The 21,097-nt window shown below is 41.2% G+C and overlaps 2 protein-coding genes and 1 pseudogene across 2 annotated transcripts; all 3 read left to right on the top strand.

Moving 5' to 3' along the window:
• Window positions 1-846: 846 nt before the first annotated feature.
• Window positions 847-6,867, top strand: LOC115575437 (immunoglobulin lambda-1 light chain-like). The gene is made up of 5 exons (XM_030407521.1): window positions 847-956; window positions 1,049-1,362; window positions 2,659-2,670; window positions 5,551-5,584; window positions 6,348-6,867. The coding sequence occupies exons 1-5, from the start codon at window positions 917-919 to the stop codon at window positions 6,671-6,673; spliced, it is 726 nt and encodes a 241-aa protein (XP_030263381.1). The 5' UTR covers window positions 847-916; the 3' UTR covers window positions 6,674-6,867.
• A 693-nt stretch (window positions 6,868-7,560) lies between these two features.
• Window positions 7,561-13,713, top strand: LOC115575439 (immunoglobulin lambda-1 light chain-like). Its single transcript, XM_030407523.1, has 4 exons — window positions 7,561-7,669; window positions 7,761-8,083; window positions 12,396-12,432; window positions 13,194-13,713. Exons 1-4 carry the CDS (start codon window positions 7,630-7,632, stop codon window positions 13,517-13,519), a joined length of 726 nt encoding a protein of 241 aa, XP_030263383.1. The 5' UTR covers window positions 7,561-7,629; the 3' UTR covers window positions 13,520-13,713.
• Window positions 13,714-16,900: 3,187 nt separating this feature from the next.
• On the top strand, window positions 16,901-20,703 carry LOC115575635 (uncharacterized; annotated as a pseudogene).
• Window positions 20,704-21,097: the final 394 nt, after the last annotated feature.

Below are 21,097 nucleotides of genomic sequence, written 5' to 3' on the forward strand. Positions count from 1 at the left end.
TTTGACAGGCTGGGGACAAACTAACAGCTCAACATTATAACCATTAGCAACCCTTCACAATAAAACCCCATCCAAGTACTGGATCAAAAGCCTAACAGTTCACATCACTGCATGATTTAAAAAAAAACTACTGAGCTGGGAGGACATAATCAAATACAAAAACATCTGCCTGGTCTTCAGAATCCTGCATAACATCGCTCTTCCCCCCCTCAACTCATTTATAATCCAACATAACAGCAGTCATACCACTAGAAGCACTATAAAGGCTAAAGCTGCTCCTTTTACTGTAAAGTTTATTAAAGGTGACTGTCCACGTCGCAACAAACAAACAAACTAAACTAAATCCTGCACAAACCTGCTTATACCCTTTTTAAAGAATTCAGCCCTCGAGCTTTACAGACGCTTTACAGCCACTGCAGCAACACCAACATTTACAACATGTCCTTCACACCAACCACTACTTCACTGGATTCATTTATAAACATCAGTCGAACTGGAACCTGGAAAGCTGAAGGCAGATTTCCACATCAGTGGACACCAAAGATCATTTTCATCACTTGTAGCCTGTGAAAAAACATGTGAATCAGATAAAGATGATTTTTGTGTCTCAAGAAAGATTTAACTTGTGTACAAGTTTGATGTCATTAATCATTAGAAACTTTTCAGATCTGAACATTAATTTATAACAATGTTTGGGGGTTGAAATAATTCAAATAAAAATGATTCAACATGAGACAAATGTGACAAAGTGTGCAGACTGAAGCAGAGCTCTTCCTCCTGTCAGTCACTCTCAGTTTCAGTGTTGTATTAAATTGCTCCTCCAGCACCTCCTCTCCTCATCCTCCAAAGCCTCTAATCTGTCAGCAGTAAGCTCACTTTCCAAGTTACAAGGCCATTCTCAGCACACACTGACAACATGCTGGGGACCCTCTGCACTCTCATCACTGCTCTAACATGTAAGGAGGCTGACTTACTGCAGCTTTGACCTCATGTTGGATTCATCAGTCTGTGTGTTTCTCTTGACTCCATGTCATCTTGTTGTTTCCAGGTGTGAGTGGTGTGACGGTGCTGACACAGAAGCCTCCTGTTGTAACAGTGACCAAAGGAGAGACAGCCACCATGGACTGTAACCTGGGGACTGTTACTGAAAGTGTTGCTCGCTGGTACAAACAGATTCCAGGAGGAGTTCCTCAGCATGTGCTGAGGTTTCGTCACGGCTGGAGCTCTCCAGCCTATGGCTCTGGTTTCTCCTCTCCAAAGTTCACGTCTACTCATCAGTCAAAATCAGATTATCGTTTGATCATCAACAATGTGGAGGAGGGAGACTCAGCAGTCTATTACTGTCACGCATATGACGGCTCTGTTATAGAAGAAGTATCACAGTGATTTATACTGTGACAAAAACCTCCTCACTGATACTTCCTCTTTTTGAGTATCGGCTGAGACTGAAGATCATCTAAAGCTCTCTGTAACTATGTGCTGTAGCCTGAAGGAGTACTGTTTGTTCTACTACTTGTAGGGTGATGCACAGACTTTGTTATTTCCAATCACCATCATAGGAAGTAGTTTGTCTTCCCTCTAAAAACTGACTAGACTATATATGACAGATAGGATGAGGGTTTGGTTCTTTGATTGATGGGGTATAAACGGGCCAAATGCAGTCCTGAACTCTTACTCTTGTGTTCACCTCTGAAATACAGACACAGTTTTGCAGATCATCAGCACTGAGCTGCCTTCCATCTCCTCCAGATCACCCTGAGGATTCACCACAGTCATTGTAAGAGCCTCACATCGCTCTTGTAGACTTTTTAATGTACTCCATCAGGGCCTGATACTGAGCTTGTGGCTGCAGCCCTGAACTCCTGGTGTTGAACTCAATGTTGTGTTCTGGTGGTGATATCAAACCCTTGCAGGGTCCAAAGTGTTGTTCCCTCTCTCCATCACTGTAGGTGTTGTAGAGGTACTGGTTAATCTCCTCTTTGAAGCCTTCCAGGTGACCATGTGTTCTCAGTGAACTCAGGCTGGTGTGATGAATGATGGATGTCACTTGTTTCCTTGCTCTCTTTACTTCCCTCCTTCTGTGCCGATCTGCTTGACAGGTTAAGAGCTTCGTCCTCACAATGTTTTGAAGATTTGCTCAGGTGGACTTTTCCTCATCCCTCGCGCTCTTGCAGCTCCTTTATCAACTGGCAGAGTCTCGTTTCCTGTCTGATCTGAATTCTGACATTAACTGGACCTTCTGATCTGATTCAAGAATACAGTCCAGGTCCTTGTCAAACTGGGGCCACACTCTCTTGTTGTGAGCAGTTGGATACTTGATGTGTTACGCCCCTGATCTAGGGGAATCAGTGACATAACATGATGTGCTGCTCCCCATTCTTCCCACTCCCAGGAAGGCCAGTGTCACAGGAACTTGTAAAGTAAAAGGTAGCTTTTTATTTGCTTCAGAGGGAGTGGAGGCCAAAACAGCAACAAAAAAAAATCATCTAACTCCCTACCTTCCCTATACAAATCAAAAGTATTAACACAAAAACAAGATTCTTACCTAACTCCTTAAAAAGGGGAAACAGGAGAAAAAAGGGTTAAAGAAAAGGCTACTCCCTCCTACTGGCTACCATATACAATTATCTCTTTTCACAAGTTAACAAAATTACTCAGACTAACAAGTACACAAGGTTTCACAAGATGCAAGCACAGAAATCCTAATCAAACTAGCACTGGTCCCAGTTGGAAGAAGAAGAATGGTTGGAGAGGGAGACTGCAGTCAGCCTGTGATTCAAAAGGGCTCCTCTCCCACCTCTGGCCAATCCTAAAGCAGCAATCAGACGGCTCCAGCCAATCAGTAGGTCCAACCTGCTATCAATCATCCACACACACTTAGAGCACACTGCTCACACACTTGGAGGAACAGAGCAGCATCATATCTATACACACAAAATAATAATGACCCAGGGTCATAACACCTCCCCACCTTAAAATCAAACATTTATCCCCTAATAAATGTTTGATTCAATGAGCACATGCATCATCTCTAACGCCCCTAACTGAAGTCCAACAACACTCAGACACTATACTCACATTTACGAACTGGTTAAATGCACTGGAAACCTTATCCTAACCAATATACAGAGTGCACACAGCACTACTTAGTGTCCCCAAACACAAGCAGCCTCTCTCTACTGGCCACCAAAGCCATAGTCACAAATATGTAGGCCTAGAAATAACCCATCAAGCTACTAATGTAGCACCGAATATTTCTCAAATACCAATAATCGAATGGCACTTGCTAGTAATCAAAACCTAAGGTAGGGTAAACTAGCCTACACAGAGTCAGTTACACACACACAACCTAACAGACAACAGACTGCATAACACAAGTCAGGGGACAGGACACCTCACCACAATAGTACCAAACAGAGCACCATTTATTAAAACAGCGCACCTTTTTCCCTTGCAAATTCCCCATATGTTGGGTGGCAGTTTTCTCACATTTTCTGAATTTTTGCCTATGCTTCTGGCACTAACTGGTATGCACGAAGTACGGTGGCTTTTTAATCACATCATATTTAAAGTGTCCTCAATTGATAGAGAGGTGCACACCTCTTGGGCTTTACCCACTAGCTTACATTGTAAAAGCAACAGACCACACATTTTTGGCCACTTCAAGGTAGCGGCGATGCGTTCAAATGCATTGAAATACGAGTCCACTTCAGACTCATCTAAATGGTGGAACTAATGCAGTGAGCCTGCTAACATCAAAACTATCCTGGGGTGTCTGGGAGGGTGACTGTGTGGTTGAGGGACTGGCTGCAGCAGCAGCTCCCCGCTCCATCTCAAGAGCCTTCAACCTGAGATGCATGGCCTCCACTCCACCCCGGTTGCGCACCTCCACCCTCCCTTATGCGTAGGGTCAGTTTTAAAATCCTCTGCAGACATAACAGTCTGAGTGGGGAGGGCATGGAGTGGGGGCAGGAGTGCCAGCTAGTACCCCTGGCTCAGCTCCCACTGCAGGAGCTGGCTCCTTAAACAAGCCCCTTTTTTAGTCAGTTTATCAGTCAGAAGCTCCATTAACCCCTGTTTATTAATATTAACTGGCACAACCACCTCAAAGACTCTGCAATCACGATTAAATCAGCTTTTTTACATTTTTTTTAATGTGTTAATCGACAGACTTAAAGTAAATTCTTCCAACTTAAACTCCATTTTTGCCAGCTACAACAAAGAAGAAACTGCTAAATTCAGTGTAGCTGTTTTGAACTGTGTAAGATATACACATACATATGCTCTTTTTATTTCAGAACTGTTTCTAATACATGAAAATCATTCTGAAATAACTATGGATCATTGGCTATTTTTATTTCATAGTTTCATATTTCATGTTCCTGTCATGTCCTTCCAGAGCTCCTTCTGTTTCCAGTCCTCCCCATGGTATGTGTTCTTTGGATTTTAATTCTTGCAATTCTTGCATTTTTGATTGGAACTTTGCTTTTTGTCCTCTTTTGTCTGTTTTTTGGTAACTGGCTCCTTGGGTTTTTGTATCGCTCAGCTTTGAATATAAAGCTTGCTTTGTGTTTCCCCCTGATCCTGCCTGCTGTCTGAGTGACTGCATTTAGGTCCACCTCCTATTTCCTTAGTTTTCCCCTTTAACCCTGCTGTAACACTCCTCCTCTTCTCCTCTCCTCAGTGTCTTTATAAGCTTCAGTCTCTCTTCTCCTCACACTCCAACCCTGCTCACCTCTCAGCTGGACAGTAAGGGACGTTTACACCACACACTGACAACATGCTGGGGACCCTCTGCACTCTCATCACTGCTCTAACATGTAAGATATTCTTCTCACTCCTTTTACAGCCCACATTTTCACACACAAACCTTTCACTCATGTGTTTTTCTGTGTATGTTGACAGATGTTGATGCAGCCAAAGTGGTGACCCAGACGCCTGCTGTCCACACAGTTTCTACAGGACAACAGGTCGTTCTCAACTGCAACATTGAGAGACCTGAAAGTGAATATGTCAGTTGGTATAAACAGGTTCCTGGTGAAGCTCCTCAGTATGTTCTGAGATTTTACCATAGTGACAGTTCACCTGACGAATTTGGAACAGGATTCTCCTCAGACCGATTCGACTCTAAAGCCTCATCAAACATAAATTTCCAGTTCATCATTAAGAGGGCAGAGACAGGAGACTCTGCTGTGTATTACTGTGAAACATGGGACAGCACTGCCAGTGAGGTCGTATCACAGTGATTTACACTGTGACAAAAACCTCACTGAGACACTCATGACAGCTTCTATCAACTCTGAACACAATCAAACACTTCAAATCACAAAAACTGGAACAAAACATTGAAGCACATGAAATAAAGTCCTCTAAAGAGACAAGAGTGTTTGAATAAAGTCCAGCAGTGTCTGTGAATATAAGCAGACTGATGAAGTGAATGAGACGTGGACAGTGAAAGTTGGTCTCAACAGGATGTTTCAGTTCCACTCCCCTCATTAGTGAGAGTCAGGAGGTTTTTGTACGGCCATGTGTACAAACTGAATCACTGTGGTATTCGGACAAGGCACCAAGCTGACTGTGACAAGTAAGTACTTTGAACTCATCATCAAACAGGAGAGATTTGATTGTTTCTCTTGTATATTTAAGTGTTTCATGTTCTTGTTCATTCTTGTTTAAAGTGTGAAACATTTTTAGTGCAGATTAATTGTTTGTAGTTTGAACATCAGCTTTGAAACAGCAGCAAGCTGCTTTAAAAGACAATGGACAGGTGAACAGCTGATTACAAGGTTTTGTCCAGAAGTTGTTTTAATGGTTGTTGGATTTAAAGACAGAAGATTATTCTCTGTTATTATATTTAACTTTTAGTGATTATATTTTTATATTTCGTCTTGTTTCATCATTGATAAATTCAGATGACTACAACGGTTGATTGTTTATCTTGTGAAGGTGAAAATGAAATGAGAATATTTTCTATGTATCTTCAGTCAGTAGGGCAGAGTAAACATTGTTTATTGTGCCTGTTTGAAAATATAGATTATTTAGTGAGACAGTCGTCTTTGAATCTGAAGTGATATCTGCTGTAATTGAACACAATGACTGATAATCACAGATGATATTTAATTACTGTGGTTGAAGAGAATTTCTATGGTTGAATTATAATGTTTCATTAGTAATCCTTATATATCTGAGGTCAGGGAGAAACTGGTAGTCTTTGAAAATGTTAAAAATCAACTCTGCTCATGATGTTGATGATTATTTTGACACTCAGTCTGAAAGTGTTTGTTAGTTTTCTCTTTTCTCAGACTTAATTTCTAGTGATGTGATGAATGTCCTGGATGTATTTTCAGGCTCCAGCCTCCCTCCTCCTGTCCTGACAGTCTTCCCTCCGTCCAGAGCTGAGCTCCAGTCCAACAAAGCCTCTCTGGTCTGTCTGTCCAGTCAGTCTGTGCCTTTTGCAGATGTGAGCTGGTTGGCTGCTGGGAGTCCAGTGAGCAGTGGGATCTCTACCAGCACCGCCGTTCAGCAACCGGACCGCACTTTCCAAATCAGCAGCTATCTGGCCATCCAGACGTCAGACTGGAACATGGAGAAGGTTTACACATGTAAAGTGTCTTTGGGCTCCCAGACTGCAGAGCAACACATCAACAAGTCAGACTGTCCCACTGAAGAATAGTAGAGGAGCACAAGCACCATTTCAAATCTGCTTCTTTACTGTTTGTGCTGTTTGCTCATTACAAGGTTCACATGTTAGAAAAGATGTGTCTGCATGCTTGTAATAAATGTTGTGACAGTTAGGTGGAGGTGTTGTATCAGCTTTGCAACTGCTGCATTTTTCAAAACTCATTCAATAAAAAAACTCAACAAGAACAAGTTTGTAATTGTTTGTTTTCCTGGAAACATCATTTAAAACAGTAATATTCCTTGTGTATTGTGACTTTGACGAGATTTTATTTTTCTCCTGACGTCCATCTCACAGATTTCTGCTCAAGTCTTCCTCGTATATGTTTATCTAAATTCAGAAAGCTACATTGTTTTTAAGTGGTAATCTTAAATAAAAGCACAACAGACAGATTAATATCACTCTTCCTGGTTTTAGTCACTTGCAGACGTTAGAGAAATCTGATAAAATTAGCAAATGAAACTGAGTTTTCATCCTCCGTCAGTGAAGCGTCACCTCTCTTCTTTCCCAGGATGCACCTGCAGGCCTCCTCTCCTTATTTATAGCTCCATGTAAATGAAGAGGTCAAGTGTCAGCTCTCTGTAGAGTCAGAGGGAACTGAATTAAATCACATTCATCAGCAAGTGAGCAAAGAAACAAATGTATGACAATAAAACTCTTTTTCAGATGGTGATGTTGTAATATTTGGGGCTCAGGGGGGAGACGTCACCTACGTTGACAATAAAGGAGACAGAAGAGACTTTTCCCTTCACAGAAGATAAGAGAGCAACAAATGTGACAAAGCGTGCAGACTGAAGCAGAGCTCCTCCTCCTGTCAGTCACTCTCAGTTTCAGTGTTGTATTAAATTGCTCCTCCAGCACCTCCTCTCCTCATCCTCCAAAGCCTCTAATCTGTCAGCAGTAAGCTCACTTTCCAAGTTACAAGGCCATTCTCAGCACACACTGACAACATGCTGGGGACCCTCTGCACTCTCATCACTGCTCTAACATGTAAGGAGGCTGACTTACTGCAGCTTTGACCTAATGTTGGATTCATCAGTCTGTGTGTTCTCTTGACTCCATGTCATCTTGTTGTTTCCAGGTGTGAGTGGTGTGACGGTGCTGACACAGAAGCCTCCTGTTGTAACAGTGACCAAAGGAGAGACAGCCACCATGGACTGTAACCTGGGGACTGTTACTAACTATCCAGCTCTCTGGTACAAACAGGTTCCAGGAGGAGTTCCTCAGTTTGTAGTGAGGTTTCACTATAGCTGGAGCTCTCCAAGATATGGCTCTGGTTTCTCCTCTCCAAAGTTCACATCTACTCATCAGTCAGGAACAGATTATTGTTTGATCATCAACAATGTGGAGGAGGGAGACTCAGCAGTCTATTACTGTAACACATGGGACACCTCTGTTAATGAGTGGGTATCACAGTGATTTACACTGTGACAAAAACCTCCTCACTGATACTTCTGCTTTTTCAGTCTCTGACACATCACCTAATGCTCTCTACTATTCTGTCTTCAAGACTGTAAAAGACCTATTTTTAATACATTTAGAATATTAAACAAAGATGAGTCCAATAACCATATAAATCAACTTCTCTGAGTGAATCTACAGAATCTAAATTAATTCAGATCAAGATTAACTTAATGCTGGACACCCTGGCCTCTTTAACAGCTCACAAAACATCACACTAAATGTACCAATAGTGCTGATGAACATGATTTTAAACTAATGAATAATTCCAGAAATTCTCTCCAGAAGATGATGAATTTCTTCTGTTTGTGTCTCAGAGAGCTCGTCTGTAAAACCTGGTTAAACACAGAAGATTTTAATCAGCTGTGAATGTGTGATTGGTGTCGTCAGCACTAATTTATTCAGCACTACGCCTCCAAAATACCAAATAAGCCGACATCAGTTTGTGTTATTTGAGTTCTATAACAGTTTGTTCATAAGACGCCTAACAGGGAGTTTGACCTTGTAGCAACTAATAATGTTTTAATGTCTAATAATGTAATAACGTATTGCATTAAGAGCATTATTGATACCGCTCATCAGTGGCGCCGCCAGCCGGAATCCTGTATCTATCTATCTATTTATTCTTCTGCTCCTAGACGTTTCTCTGTCGACCCCAAGAGAGTGAGAGATCTGTGAAAAATCAAACTGAGCTTCAGGACAGCAACAGGGCCAGGCTGCCTGGTGGAGGGAGGAAGAAGGCTAGCGAGGAGCCTGAGATAAACATGGGGGAATGGGTTATCAGCAAACGGGTTCTCCACGAGAGAGTGTCCCGCATGATGATCAGGGCGAAACAAATGTACCCCACCGTGAGTGACAGCAGAGATGAGGAGTTTGCCGCGAGTGCTGGTTGGCTGAATCATTTCCTCCTCTGCAACAACTTAACTTGCAGAAGACGTACAACTATTGTCCAGAAGGATGCCAGAGAATTCACCGAGAAGCTGGAGAAGTTTGTGACATTTTCATCCCGGATTTTTGAGAGGAAGGAATTAAACGCCTCTCCCAAATTGCCGCCTGGTCCCAAATAAATGCCTGGTCTGTTAAGTGACAAATAAACGCATTGGCTCGGCCCACAGTGCTCAGCTGCAGACACATCAGAGAGGTGACCAGACGCGACTCATCATGACTGACAGGCATCAAGGCCACTCAGCGTTACCTTACCGACCCGCCCCCAGATATTTCATTCACAACAACAGGGCCTGTGGAAGTTCTGGACAGCTGTTTTGTTTTTTTGTTGTTGTTTTTCTTTCTTCCTTCATGGAAGCACCGCCGATACTTACGCCACTGTGTCTTCTACAAATCCCGACCACGTTTGCAAAGTTTGGATGAAAACAAATGCTGCAGGACTGCAGTGCACTGTCCAGGGGGCTGAACCGGCCCAGATTGGAAGGTTCGGCGGGCTAGATATTTAAATTATGCAAATCAGCGGGTGACACCAAACAACGTCTGCCCAAGCAAGTCAGAGCTTTTCTTTCTCTCACAGAGTGACCTGGAGAGACGCAGCCGCATCTGAGAGGACGATCGCGCATGTGTGCGCAATTGCGCATAGCGTTGCCCCTTCTCCACTACACAATACAGCTCGGCTCTACTCGACTCAGTTTAGGTGCTTTTCCATCACAACTGAGTGCTTCATAGTTCCTCATCAGCGGGGGTGACGTCGTCATATCATGGCGGCTACAGTCGCGTCATATCGTTCTCTTTTTGCTCTCCTCTGGTCAGCTCCAAACTCACTCGTCTGCACCGTGATTACGGACCACAGCGTGGTTTTCCACACAGCAGCCATTTAATTCGTGTCAGAATAACCACAGTCTCATAAATCATGTGGGCGCTGCAATTTGTTATTTCACTGATACTAAAAACATTAGATTTTGTTTTAAAAAAGTATTTTTCCATTGTATTTGCCGTTTCTGTGCGTACTTTGAAATTGAATCCTGGCGGCGCCACTGCCGCTCATAATGTAATAACAGCTCATATAGTGAGAAAAGTCTTGTATTATCATCATTTTACCTCTGTGTGACTATAGTTAACACACTTTAGTATCAATTGTCAGTCTAGCAGTTGGAAAGTTATGCTGTTTGTATCGTGTAAGTCGTAGGAAAATAATGTTTACAAGTCTTTATTAAATTGGCATTAAAAAGCAACAATAAAAAACGTTTTGACTGGAAGGTCTTCATCAGGTTGTATGGAAGGAAAGAGTGTTCACTTACTTATTTGAAAAGAACCATTTTAAATTTTAAACTACATGAACTACAGTCCCCCTCCTTCTTCCCTGATCCAACCTCTTCTCCTGCCAGCTTTTGAGATGGTTACTGTAGCGCCACCTATGTACAAATCATAGTCAAACATGAAAACAGACCTCTGCTAATAAGTGTATTCTAGTTGTCAGTGTGTGCAGCTGTGGCCTTTATACCATGGACTTGACCTATGGAGGATGATGAGTTAAACAATTAGGCTTCTCTTCCTTTTTATGAGGCCTGCCGCTTATTGGGAGCGGAGGTACAGTATATGGCATCTAAGCTGGCTGATGCTCCACCATGTTTGCAGAAATGTGTGATCTTGCTGACAGACAGACAGGTGAAAGTGTTTCCTTCCACCCCTGCAAGGATGGCAGAAGTAAAACTGATGAAAATGCAACAATTTTCTCACTATATGAGCTATTATTACATTATGAGCTGTTATTACATTATGAGCTGTTTTTACATCATGAGCGGTATCAATAAGGCTCTTTATGTAATAAGTTATTACATTATTACATTATGTGCAAAGCCCTAATTACATTATGCATATGTGATTTTGTTAAATTATGAACCGATTATTACATTTTGAGTTGCTACAGACCTCTCTGAGGTTTAACTGACCTCAAACATAAGAAGCTTCACTATGTGGCAAAACATCCTGTACATTTATTTAAATAATTCCTTTTAAATACTAAAGGAAGATGAAGCTGTTGATGTGTAGCAAAAAATGGGAAATACATTTTGGGCATTATTATCATTTATTTTTTGGTGTGATACCAAAGTTTTAGTTTTTTAGTTTTTAGTTTTATCTGCAGCGTTAAATGTTGAAGCCCAGTTTGTGTGGAAGGTTAACACTTCAATATGTTCTATATTTGTTTTTAACTAGGTAATATAAAAAAAGGAAACATAATATATTTACACATGCAGTAGTGAGATTCAGTTTTACAATGACAAATATGAAGAAAAGTAAATGTAATACACAAAGGACAGCAGCAGACTTCTCTGTAAACAACTGAAGTCATTAAAAGATTTGTGACGTGAAACCAACATACATGATGTAGTTTATCTTTGAATGTTATCAGTGCTGAGTGTTGAAACTCCTCCTCCTCCTCTTCTCCTCTCCTCAGTGTCTTTATAAGCTTCAGTCTCTCTTCTCCTCACACTCCAACCCTGCTCACCTCTCAGCTGGACAGTAAGGGACGTTTACACCACACACTGACAACATGCTGGGGACCCTCTGCACTCTCATCACTGCTCTAACATGTAAGATATTCTTCTCACTCCTTTTACAGCCCACATTTTCACACACAAACCTTTCACTCATGTGTTTTTCTGTGTATGTTGACAGATGTTGATGCAGCCAAAGTGTTGACCCAGACGCCTGCTGTCCACACAGTTTCTACAGGACAACAGGTCGTTCTCAACTGCAACATTGAGAGACCTGAAAGTTATGTTTATTGGTATAAACAGGTTCCTGCTGAAGCTCCTCAGTATGTTCTGAGATTTTTCCCATGGTCACAGTTCACCCGACCTTTGGAACAGGATTCTCCTCAGACCGATTCGACTCCAAAACCTCATCAAACATAAATTATCAGTTCATCATCAAGAGGGCAGAGACAGGAGACTCTGCTGTGTATTACTGTGGAACAACTCTGCCTATGAGTACGTATCACAGTGATTTACACTGTGACAAAAACCTCACTGAGACACTCATGACAGCTTCTATCAACTCTGAACACAATCAAACACTTCAAATCACAAAAACTGGAACAAAACATTGAAGCACATGAAATAAAGTCCTCTAAAGAGACAAGAGTGTTTGAATAAAGTCCAGCAGTGTCTGTGAATATAAGCAGACTGATGAAGTGAATGAGACGTGGACAGTGAAAGTTGGTCTCAACAGGATGTTTCAGTTCCACTCCCCTCATTAGTGAGAGTCAGGAGGTTTTTGTACGGCCATGTGTACAAACTGAATCACTGTGGTATTCGGACAAGGCACCAAGCTGACTGTGACAAGTAAGTACTTTGAACTCATCATCAAACAGGAGAGATTTGATTGTTTCTCTTGTATATTTAAGTGTTTCATGTTCTTGTTGATTCTTGTTTAAAGTGTGAAACATTTTTAGTGCAGATTAATTGTTTGTAGTTTGAACATCAGCTTTGAAACAGCAGCAAGCTGCTTTAAAAGACAATGGACAGGTGAACAGCTGATTACAAGGTTTTGTCCAGAAGTTGTTTTAATTGTTGTTGGATTTAAAGACAGAAGATTATTCTCAGTTATTATATTTAACTTTAAGTGAATATATTTTCAATGTTGTCTTATTTCATCATTGAGAAATTCAGATGACTACAACAGTTGATTGTTTCTCTTGTGAAGGTGAAAATAAATGAGAATATTTTCTATGTATCTTCAGTCAGTAGGGCAGAGTAAACATTGTTTATTGTGCCTGTTTGAAAATATAGATTATTTAGTGAGACAGTTGTCTTTGAATCTGAAGTGATATCTGCTGTAATTGAACACAATGACTGATAATCACAGATGATATTTAATTACTGTGGTTGAAGAGAATTTCTCTGGTTGAATTATAATGTTTCATTAGTAATCCTTATATATCTGAGGTCAGGGAGAAACTGGTAGTCTTTGAAAATGTTAAAAATCAACTCTGCTCATGATGTTGATGATTATTTTGACACTCAGTCTGAAAGTGTTTGTTAGTTTTCTCTTTTCTCAGACTTAATTTCTAGTGATGTGATGAATGTCCTGGATGTATTTTCAGGCTCCAGCCTCCCTCCTCCTGTCCTGACAGTCTTCCCTCCGTCCAGAGCTGAGCTCCAGTCCAACAAAGCCTCTCTGGTCTGTCTGTCCAGTCAGTCTGTGCCTTTTGCAGATGTGAGCTGGTTGGCTGCTGGGAGTCCAGTGAGCAGTGGGATCTCTACCAGCACCGCCGTTCAGCAACCGGACCGCACTTTCCAAATCAGCAGCTATCTGGCCATCCAGACGTCAGACTGGAACATGGAGAAGGTTTACACATGTAAAGTGTCTTTGGGCTCCCAGACTGCAGAGCAACACATCAACAAGTCAGACTGTCCCACTGAAGAATAGTAGAGGAGCACAAGCACCATTTCAAATCTGCTTCTTTACTGTTTGTGCTGTTTGCTCATTACAAGGTTCACATGTTAGAAAAGATGTGTCTGCATGCTTGTAATAAATGTTGTGACAGTTAGGTGGAGGTGTTGTATCAGCTTTGCAACTGCTGCTTTTTTCAAAACTCATTCAATAAAAAAACTGAACACGAACAAGTTTGTAATTGTTTGTTTTCCTGGAAAAATCATTTAAAACAGTAATATTCCTTGTGTATTGTGACTTTGACAAGAGTTTATTTTTCTTCTGACGTCTATCTCACAAATTTTTGCTCAAGTCTTCCTCGTATATGTTTATCTAAATTCAGAAAGCTACATTGTTTTTAAGTGGTAATCTTAAATAAAAGCACAACAGACAGATTAATATCACTCTGCCTGGTTTTAGTCGCTTGCAGACGTTAGAAAAACCAGATAAAATGAGCAAATGAAACTGAGTTTTCATCCTCCGTCAGTGAAGCGTCACCTCTCTTCTTTCCCAGGATGCACCTGCAGGCCTCCTCTCCTTATTTATAGCTCCATGTAAATGAAGAGGTCAAGTGTCAGCTCTCTGTAGAGTCAGAGGGAACTGTCTCTGACCGCAGATCAACTGAAGTTTCAAGTAGTGACATTTGATCAATCATAGACAGTGTACAGTGTATTTTTTGTGTTTGTGTGCAGATTCAATTAGAATTTCTTAGATGAGATTCAACTTTGTTGTCAGTGTGCACAGTGCAAGTACAATGAAATGCAGTTGGCATCAAATCAGAAGTGCAAAAAGTAGTGAAGTGCAAAGTATGTGCTAGTATGTATGTCAGTCCAAAGCTTATAATACGAGCTATGATATGAGACTTTCTTTGTTAAATTCCAAACCTTAACAAATATAAAGACTACAGTGTGTAGGAAACATTAGACACAGTTTCATCTGTGAATACCATTGATTCAGAGTTGAGCAAGGAAACAAAGCTTGAATGATGCTAGAAGAAGATGTCAAAAAATCAGCAACACTAAGTGGCTTCAAAAAAAAGTATGTACATTCAATCGTTGATCAGTACAGATCAATACTAGAGGGTTGATAAAGGTCAGAGTCACGAATCAACAGACACTGGGCAGACACTTTGTTGAGACGGCATGTGAGCATAACAAATACCATTCTGTACCCAAACAATAAGTTGAACCTGAGAAAATTGTATGGTCCAAGGCCAATGCCAGTTGTACATGGCAGGATGTTGTTATAATGTGCATCAACAATGTGAGATAACTTAGGTACGAACACTGTGCCACTATTGTGAGTTATCACAAGTTCTTCTGAGCTGTGAAGGACTCAACCCTGTAAATCGGCACACAAGAGTCATTCGATTGAGATTCGTCTAATATTGTCCAACTACGTTCTTAACCAATCAATCAATCGATCAATCCACGATGGAGTTGCTGAGCTGGTCAATGAATGCCATCGACAGAGTGTTCTCAACACGGCGTGCGGGTTCTGGTGAACCGACATGCCCGGACGGGACCTTTATGTCCGGCTACGTTATGGATGGTTGGGGAAAGTGGAGAGTCATCTGCCTTGCCGCACTGGATGTGGAAGATGTCGAGGACGTGTACATGTTCACGTTCATGACAATTGGAACGATCGCTTTGGGATTTGGAATCTTCATGCAATATTGGAAAATGAGAAAGATCGCTACTGAGCAGACCAGTGCGAGGGCGGACAACGCCAATACTCGGAGTGCTGTGGTCGGGATACGCTCTGACATCTCAACAATCCGCGACTTCGTGATACAGATGCGAGTTGATGTAGCCACCAATCAGGAGGACATGGCGAAGCTAGCAGCCATAAAAGCTGCAGAGGAGACTGATGAATAACATGAAAATGCATTAAAGGGCTCTTACACCATCCCAACACCATCTCAACAAATAATAAATACACTGGACTTTTGCTCTCTCTCAATTGGATATTCTGACTTTGTGGCAAGCCTGGCTATAAGATGAGGCCATAAGATGAGACTGTTGTTCACTCATGATGGACTAATATGGACACATGTGCAGACACACATGTAATCTGTATGTACTGTCTAGAGCTTGAATTCAGCTCTATATGCTACTGCTGTAATATGTTTTGTCAAAGGTCATAACAAAAGAAAAAAAGAGAAGAAAAGAAAAAAGTAATTTGCAAAAGACAAGAAAAGATCAGAATGAAGATTTTATACTGTGGGTAATGGGGGCGGGACTTGATAAGCTTTGGCTTCTCCCGCTTTTCCCTTTCGGCCATGTGTGTTGTATTATTTGAACAATGATGAAATGTGATGCTTATGAATTGACATGTCCGAAACAAACAACATAAATAAATAAATAAATAAAACTGAACTTTGACCAACACATATGATGTAGCAGGAGAGAGGAAGAGCGCCCGATCATGCAAAACTGTTTGATAATGAAACTAAAGTTTCCATCCAGAGAGGCCTTCTGTGCCGTTCTTTGCTCGTCTTTCAGTGAGGAAACAGACTCCAGTTCTGACACAGCTGGTGCTGCTCATCTCTGTTCAACTGCTGCTATCTAGCTGACAAATTTAGGTAGTGCTCATTTTAAGTGTCAGCTTCCATCTTCCATTTTGTTCCTATTTGAACAAAGAGAAGCCTACAGTGGACATCTAAAACAGTGTTCTCCAGCCTTGGAGTAGATGAGTCTGTACATTTGTGTATCTCGAGTATTTTCATAAGAAAACAGTGCTGAAGTGTATGATTCATATGCCGATAGTTACCTGCCATGTTACCTGTAAAGAGAAGTTTGATGTTTATGGACATGTAGCAGCAGTATGTTTTACATTAAGTCAACGAGCACTTAAATCACTCATTATTCAGGGATCTTCTGTAGACAGATGGTTTATCACCCTCGCATTTGCAATATTTCATTACTTCTTTCCGTTCTAATGTTTCCCATCGTGATCTTTGTGAAAGGACAAGACAGTTGCTGTTCTGAGAACTGAAAAAAGCTCCACACATGATTCATCATCTTTATCAGCTCACTGTCAGTGTCGCCACACAGAACCGTAGTTTGCATATGAATATAACAGGCGGAAGAAATCGTTCCTATCATCCGGATATTATTTGAACTAGATCCTGGTGATAGTGTGGTTACTTTCTGCTACTTCCTGTTGATGATAAAGCACACTGTTTCCCAAAATTGCTGATTTTAAATATCAAGTATCAAGTTTTCCGGATCATGACACTGGGAATTACTTCTCAACTAGTTAAGCTACGACTGGCTGACAGAAAGCAGCACAATGGTGCACTGAAATCGAGCAGATGCGTTCCACTCGCCCTCGCCAGCTCTGTCTAACCAGTTCGACAACTTACTTATAGATCATATGTTTTTCTATGCCATTGCTTTCAAGCCTTGCTTTCAGGGGATCAGCCTTGAACATGTTCAGGTGGTCATAACTGCTGCACGACTAATCTGACCTCTCCTCCTCGAGTTTAAAAGAGATGCAAGTGTCTTCTTCCTCCCCAAACTTCAGAATGTGGAAGTGCTGTCTTACCAACTGGACAAATACATAAAGACCGCCCATAAAATCTGTGAGAAGTTTACGAGAAGGTAAAGTAAAATTTCTTCAAAATGATAAGCACAAAATAAACACAAATCCTTCAGTAGAACATAAATGTAACTCTCTTTAACAGCTGTATCAGGGACCTCCGTCTGAGGATGAATATCAAACCTCTGGTGGACCTCGGTGTGGATTTGTCCAGAGATGAAATACAAAAGGACGCTTTGTCACATTAATCAGCTTGACAAAATCAGGTAAGTATAACACATGTATGTTTTGTTAACGTAATAACATCTTGGAAACAGTTGAGAGGCAGAAACAATATCTTTCCCTGCAGATTCCATTTTGCATGACACCGAAACATCCCAGGTTAATAAGCACCACCCAAGGCAGTTGTGCTTGGTTTTAAGAAATACAAATAAGCAAGAATGTTCTGTTTCTTATAGAGTAATGATGACAGCTGCAGCCAGACCTTTCTTCAGCAATGACACAGCACTGTAGAGATCGCTCTGTCAATGTGAGAATACTTGAAAGCAAAACCAAAAGTGCAAGAAAGAAACCAAAGTTAATGATCCGACACTGGCTGGCATGAGGATTGTTTCTCAAATGAGATCTGAAAGATGGAGTGTCCACAGCGCAAGTGATCAGACTCAACATCACCATCATATCTGCATGTGTTGCTATGTTAAACTGACTTTCCAATCTGATTTGAAACACATGTCAAACCGTGTCCGAATGTGGTTTGAAACTGATTTGTTTAAAATTGTATTTCATGAAGATTTCCTCTGTTTCTTCATCAAGATGGACCAGAACTATAGGCTGGGTTTCTTGTTCCAGGGAGTATCCTGCTCTGGCTTCATCAGTGAGTTCAACAAGCGACAGTCCAGGATGCTGCAGTTTCAAACAGACCTGGAGGAGGTCGTTGTTCAGCTAGACATCAGCTAGATCTCCAGTGTGGCAGGCAGCTCAGTGGGGGAAGTGAGAGGTCTGCTTTCCACTGCTGGTTTGGCATTAATTCCTGTCACAGCAGGAGTGTCTGTAGGTCTGATAATAGGTGGGGCATCGCTGGGAGTTTCCAATGGACTCTACAGAATGTTCAGCACCGTCACAGAGATGAGAGGAAACCACACACAGCAGCAGAAAGCCAACAGGGTCTTCCAGAGATTCATGGAGGATTTACAGAGTCTCCAGTGTTGTCTGGAGGAGGTGAGCAGTCAACCACTGACCAAAATAGAAGCCAGTAGGATAGGCATGGCAACGGGAGAGGCAGGGTGCTCAATAAAGTACGTACCATTGCAAACGGTATTGATTCACTCTTTGATGCTGCCTCTGCTGCTAAGGTATTGGAGAGTGAAGAGTTGATTGCAATTGTTGGCGGAGTCTTAGTGCCAGAATGTAATGCATTACGTGACATGCCCAAGGTGGCGTCAGATATCCCGGATATTGTTCGGGCAGTCAAAAGCCCTCTTTCCCTTTGTGAGACAGGCGTAGTACATCTCATGAGGCTAAATGCTCTTTTTCTGGGCATGGATGTCTTCTTTATCTGTAAGGATAGCTACAGTCTGGCCAAAGGCAGCCAAGATTATTTTTCACAGTTCATCAGAGCCAGAGCTGCACTTTCTCAGCTCAGAGATGGACTCATGGAAGAAGATCCATGACTCCCTGTGGGGAGGTCTGTTGACATTAGGGAAACAGGACGCTCTCCTGGATAAGCACTTCTATCCAAGGAGGCAGATCAAGAAGCTTCAACGCAATATCACAAACCGAGTAACAGACCCGCTGGTTCAGCCTGCCACTGTCATGCTCAGCCTCACCACTTGTGACAACAACAAGGTCCGTCGTCAAGTTAGCAAAAACAAACACGCAACTTTCACACTACGCTTTCAAAATGAATTTAAAACATGCTTGATTAGGAAAAGATTGCGTTTTAGCTTCCATATCATAGATTAAAGATATCTGATCAACGATGAATAACAAAATAAAACAGGGCTGTGTAGGTCTGTGGCTGCGCACTGCATGTCATGAAGTATGAGAGAAATAGAAACAGCACTTTTGTGGCAACACAAGTAACAGAAACATTTTGTGAAATTTTGTAAAATGTTGTTTTACAATGGTATCAGTATCTTTACAATTTGTTTTGTAATGTTGTAATAACTTCAGTATTTTGAGTATTTAACTGAGCTGTATTCATTAACTGTATCTTGATTTAAGACAGGACTTCTTTACATGATTTGTGTCAAAAAGTATTAAAGCAAAGCCATATATTTGTATTAAACCCTGATTATAACAGTTTCAGGAATCTTCGATTTCTGTTAAACATGATGTTTTCATTATGAAAAGAAATGTGTGAAACATATATATACTTACATATATAAGAAATACCAATGCAGAACTGCCAACATACTGTAAAGATGATGAAAGTGGATTTGTCTCAGCAGATTGAAAAAAGAAAAGTGAATGTCAATGTGTCATGCTGCAGACCTGTAAACCCATCATATTCAGTTATCTACACATCTTTTATGTGTTTTTTTAAATGATTTTATTATTTTTGCTTTGTTCTTCTTTTGCCTTTTGTCGTTGTTTTATTTGTTCATTTGTGTTTCATCCTCTGCACCTGCGTTTGTAAGATCATTTTCATAGACTGCTGTGAGTAATTAAAAATAAACAAATACTAAGTTGATGAACAGAAAAAAGCCCAGATTCATGAATATATTTTGTTAATTTCTACACGATGACACAGGATGTCACCTTCACTTCAATGAGAGGTCACTTCACACTAGAAAGTTGTTTGTTAGCCTCCAAACTACCTTGGATATAACAAAAATGAACACTGTCAGGCTTTGTGATGGTTTCTCGAGAATAGCACTGTTTAACAATACACCAACAATGAAAGTGTTTTCATTCTTCTTACCTTTTGGCACTTATGTTAATGCAATAAGGGGGTTGGTAATTGCACCTTTTATTATTTTCAACAGTTAACCTTCAGTTTACATTTAGTTTCACTTTTACATGTGTTTTTTGGAGCAGATATGTGTTGGACACATGAGATACTGGTTCAGATAGACCCACCCTTTGCATAACAGGTATGTGCCAACGTAACTGCCCAAATACTATGAATGCAATGGACAAGACAGATAAGGTTTGCCTGAGTCTGTGTTTGTGTCTCCGGGTCTTTAACAATGCAGATAGGTCTAGTTTTAAGTTATCAGTTCTGTCCCTGACGTCCTGTAGTGTTGTTAGTTACAGATTTGTTAAATCTGATAGAAGCACCACAATATCTAATCCTGTGTGGCTCAATGATGCCTTCTTTGCTCATGTTAATAAGAGCAGTAAAGAGCAGTTACAGTACAGCTACCGTAGCCATATCTATAACATACAAGAATGAACTAGATCCACAGTTACATCTCCATCTACCACAGCCAGGCAGATATGCTGCAGCAGAGGTGCTTAGGCATGGTATTTAGACTCTGAATTTAAGCATTTCTATGAGATTAAGATGTCTGTCTGCTTGGGCAAATGATGCTGAGGCCTCCCACTTTCATGGCAATCTGGTTTTTAACCCCTCCTTCCTGAAGGTCATGGCAACCCTTCACTTTACCACTCTGCACTCTTTGAACAAGGATTGAAAGGGGTTGCTACAGTTGTCCAGATCTGATGTAAAGCCCAACTGATATAAAGCTTGGAGGGTTTCCCAGCCACCTTCCGAGGTACTTCTTAATCTTGCACCTCATCCACAGCTGTAAGTGGGACTTCAGCCATCAGTTGGGCAGCAGGCCATATTGGTGAAGCCATGCTTTGAACTTCACTGGAAGTCCAGATTTCTTGATGTTCTTCAGCCAGTCGTCCACTTGCTTCTTAGTGCTGTGGAGATCGTTTCTGTCCACTAGTGACTCATCATACCAATTTTCCCAAGTACCTGATGGTGTTGTCCTTGATTGATGGCATGACCTTGCCTTATACACTATATGCTGATTGTCTTGTCAATGATGCTCGCTTTCCCCGCTTTCCCTATTCAAAACT

The sequence above is a fragment of the Sparus aurata genome, chromosome 23 (genome assembly GCF_900880675.1).
Source record: "Sparus aurata chromosome 23, fSpaAur1.1, whole genome shotgun sequence".
Taxonomy (NCBI): domain Eukaryota; kingdom Metazoa; phylum Chordata; class Actinopteri; order Spariformes; family Sparidae; genus Sparus; species Sparus aurata.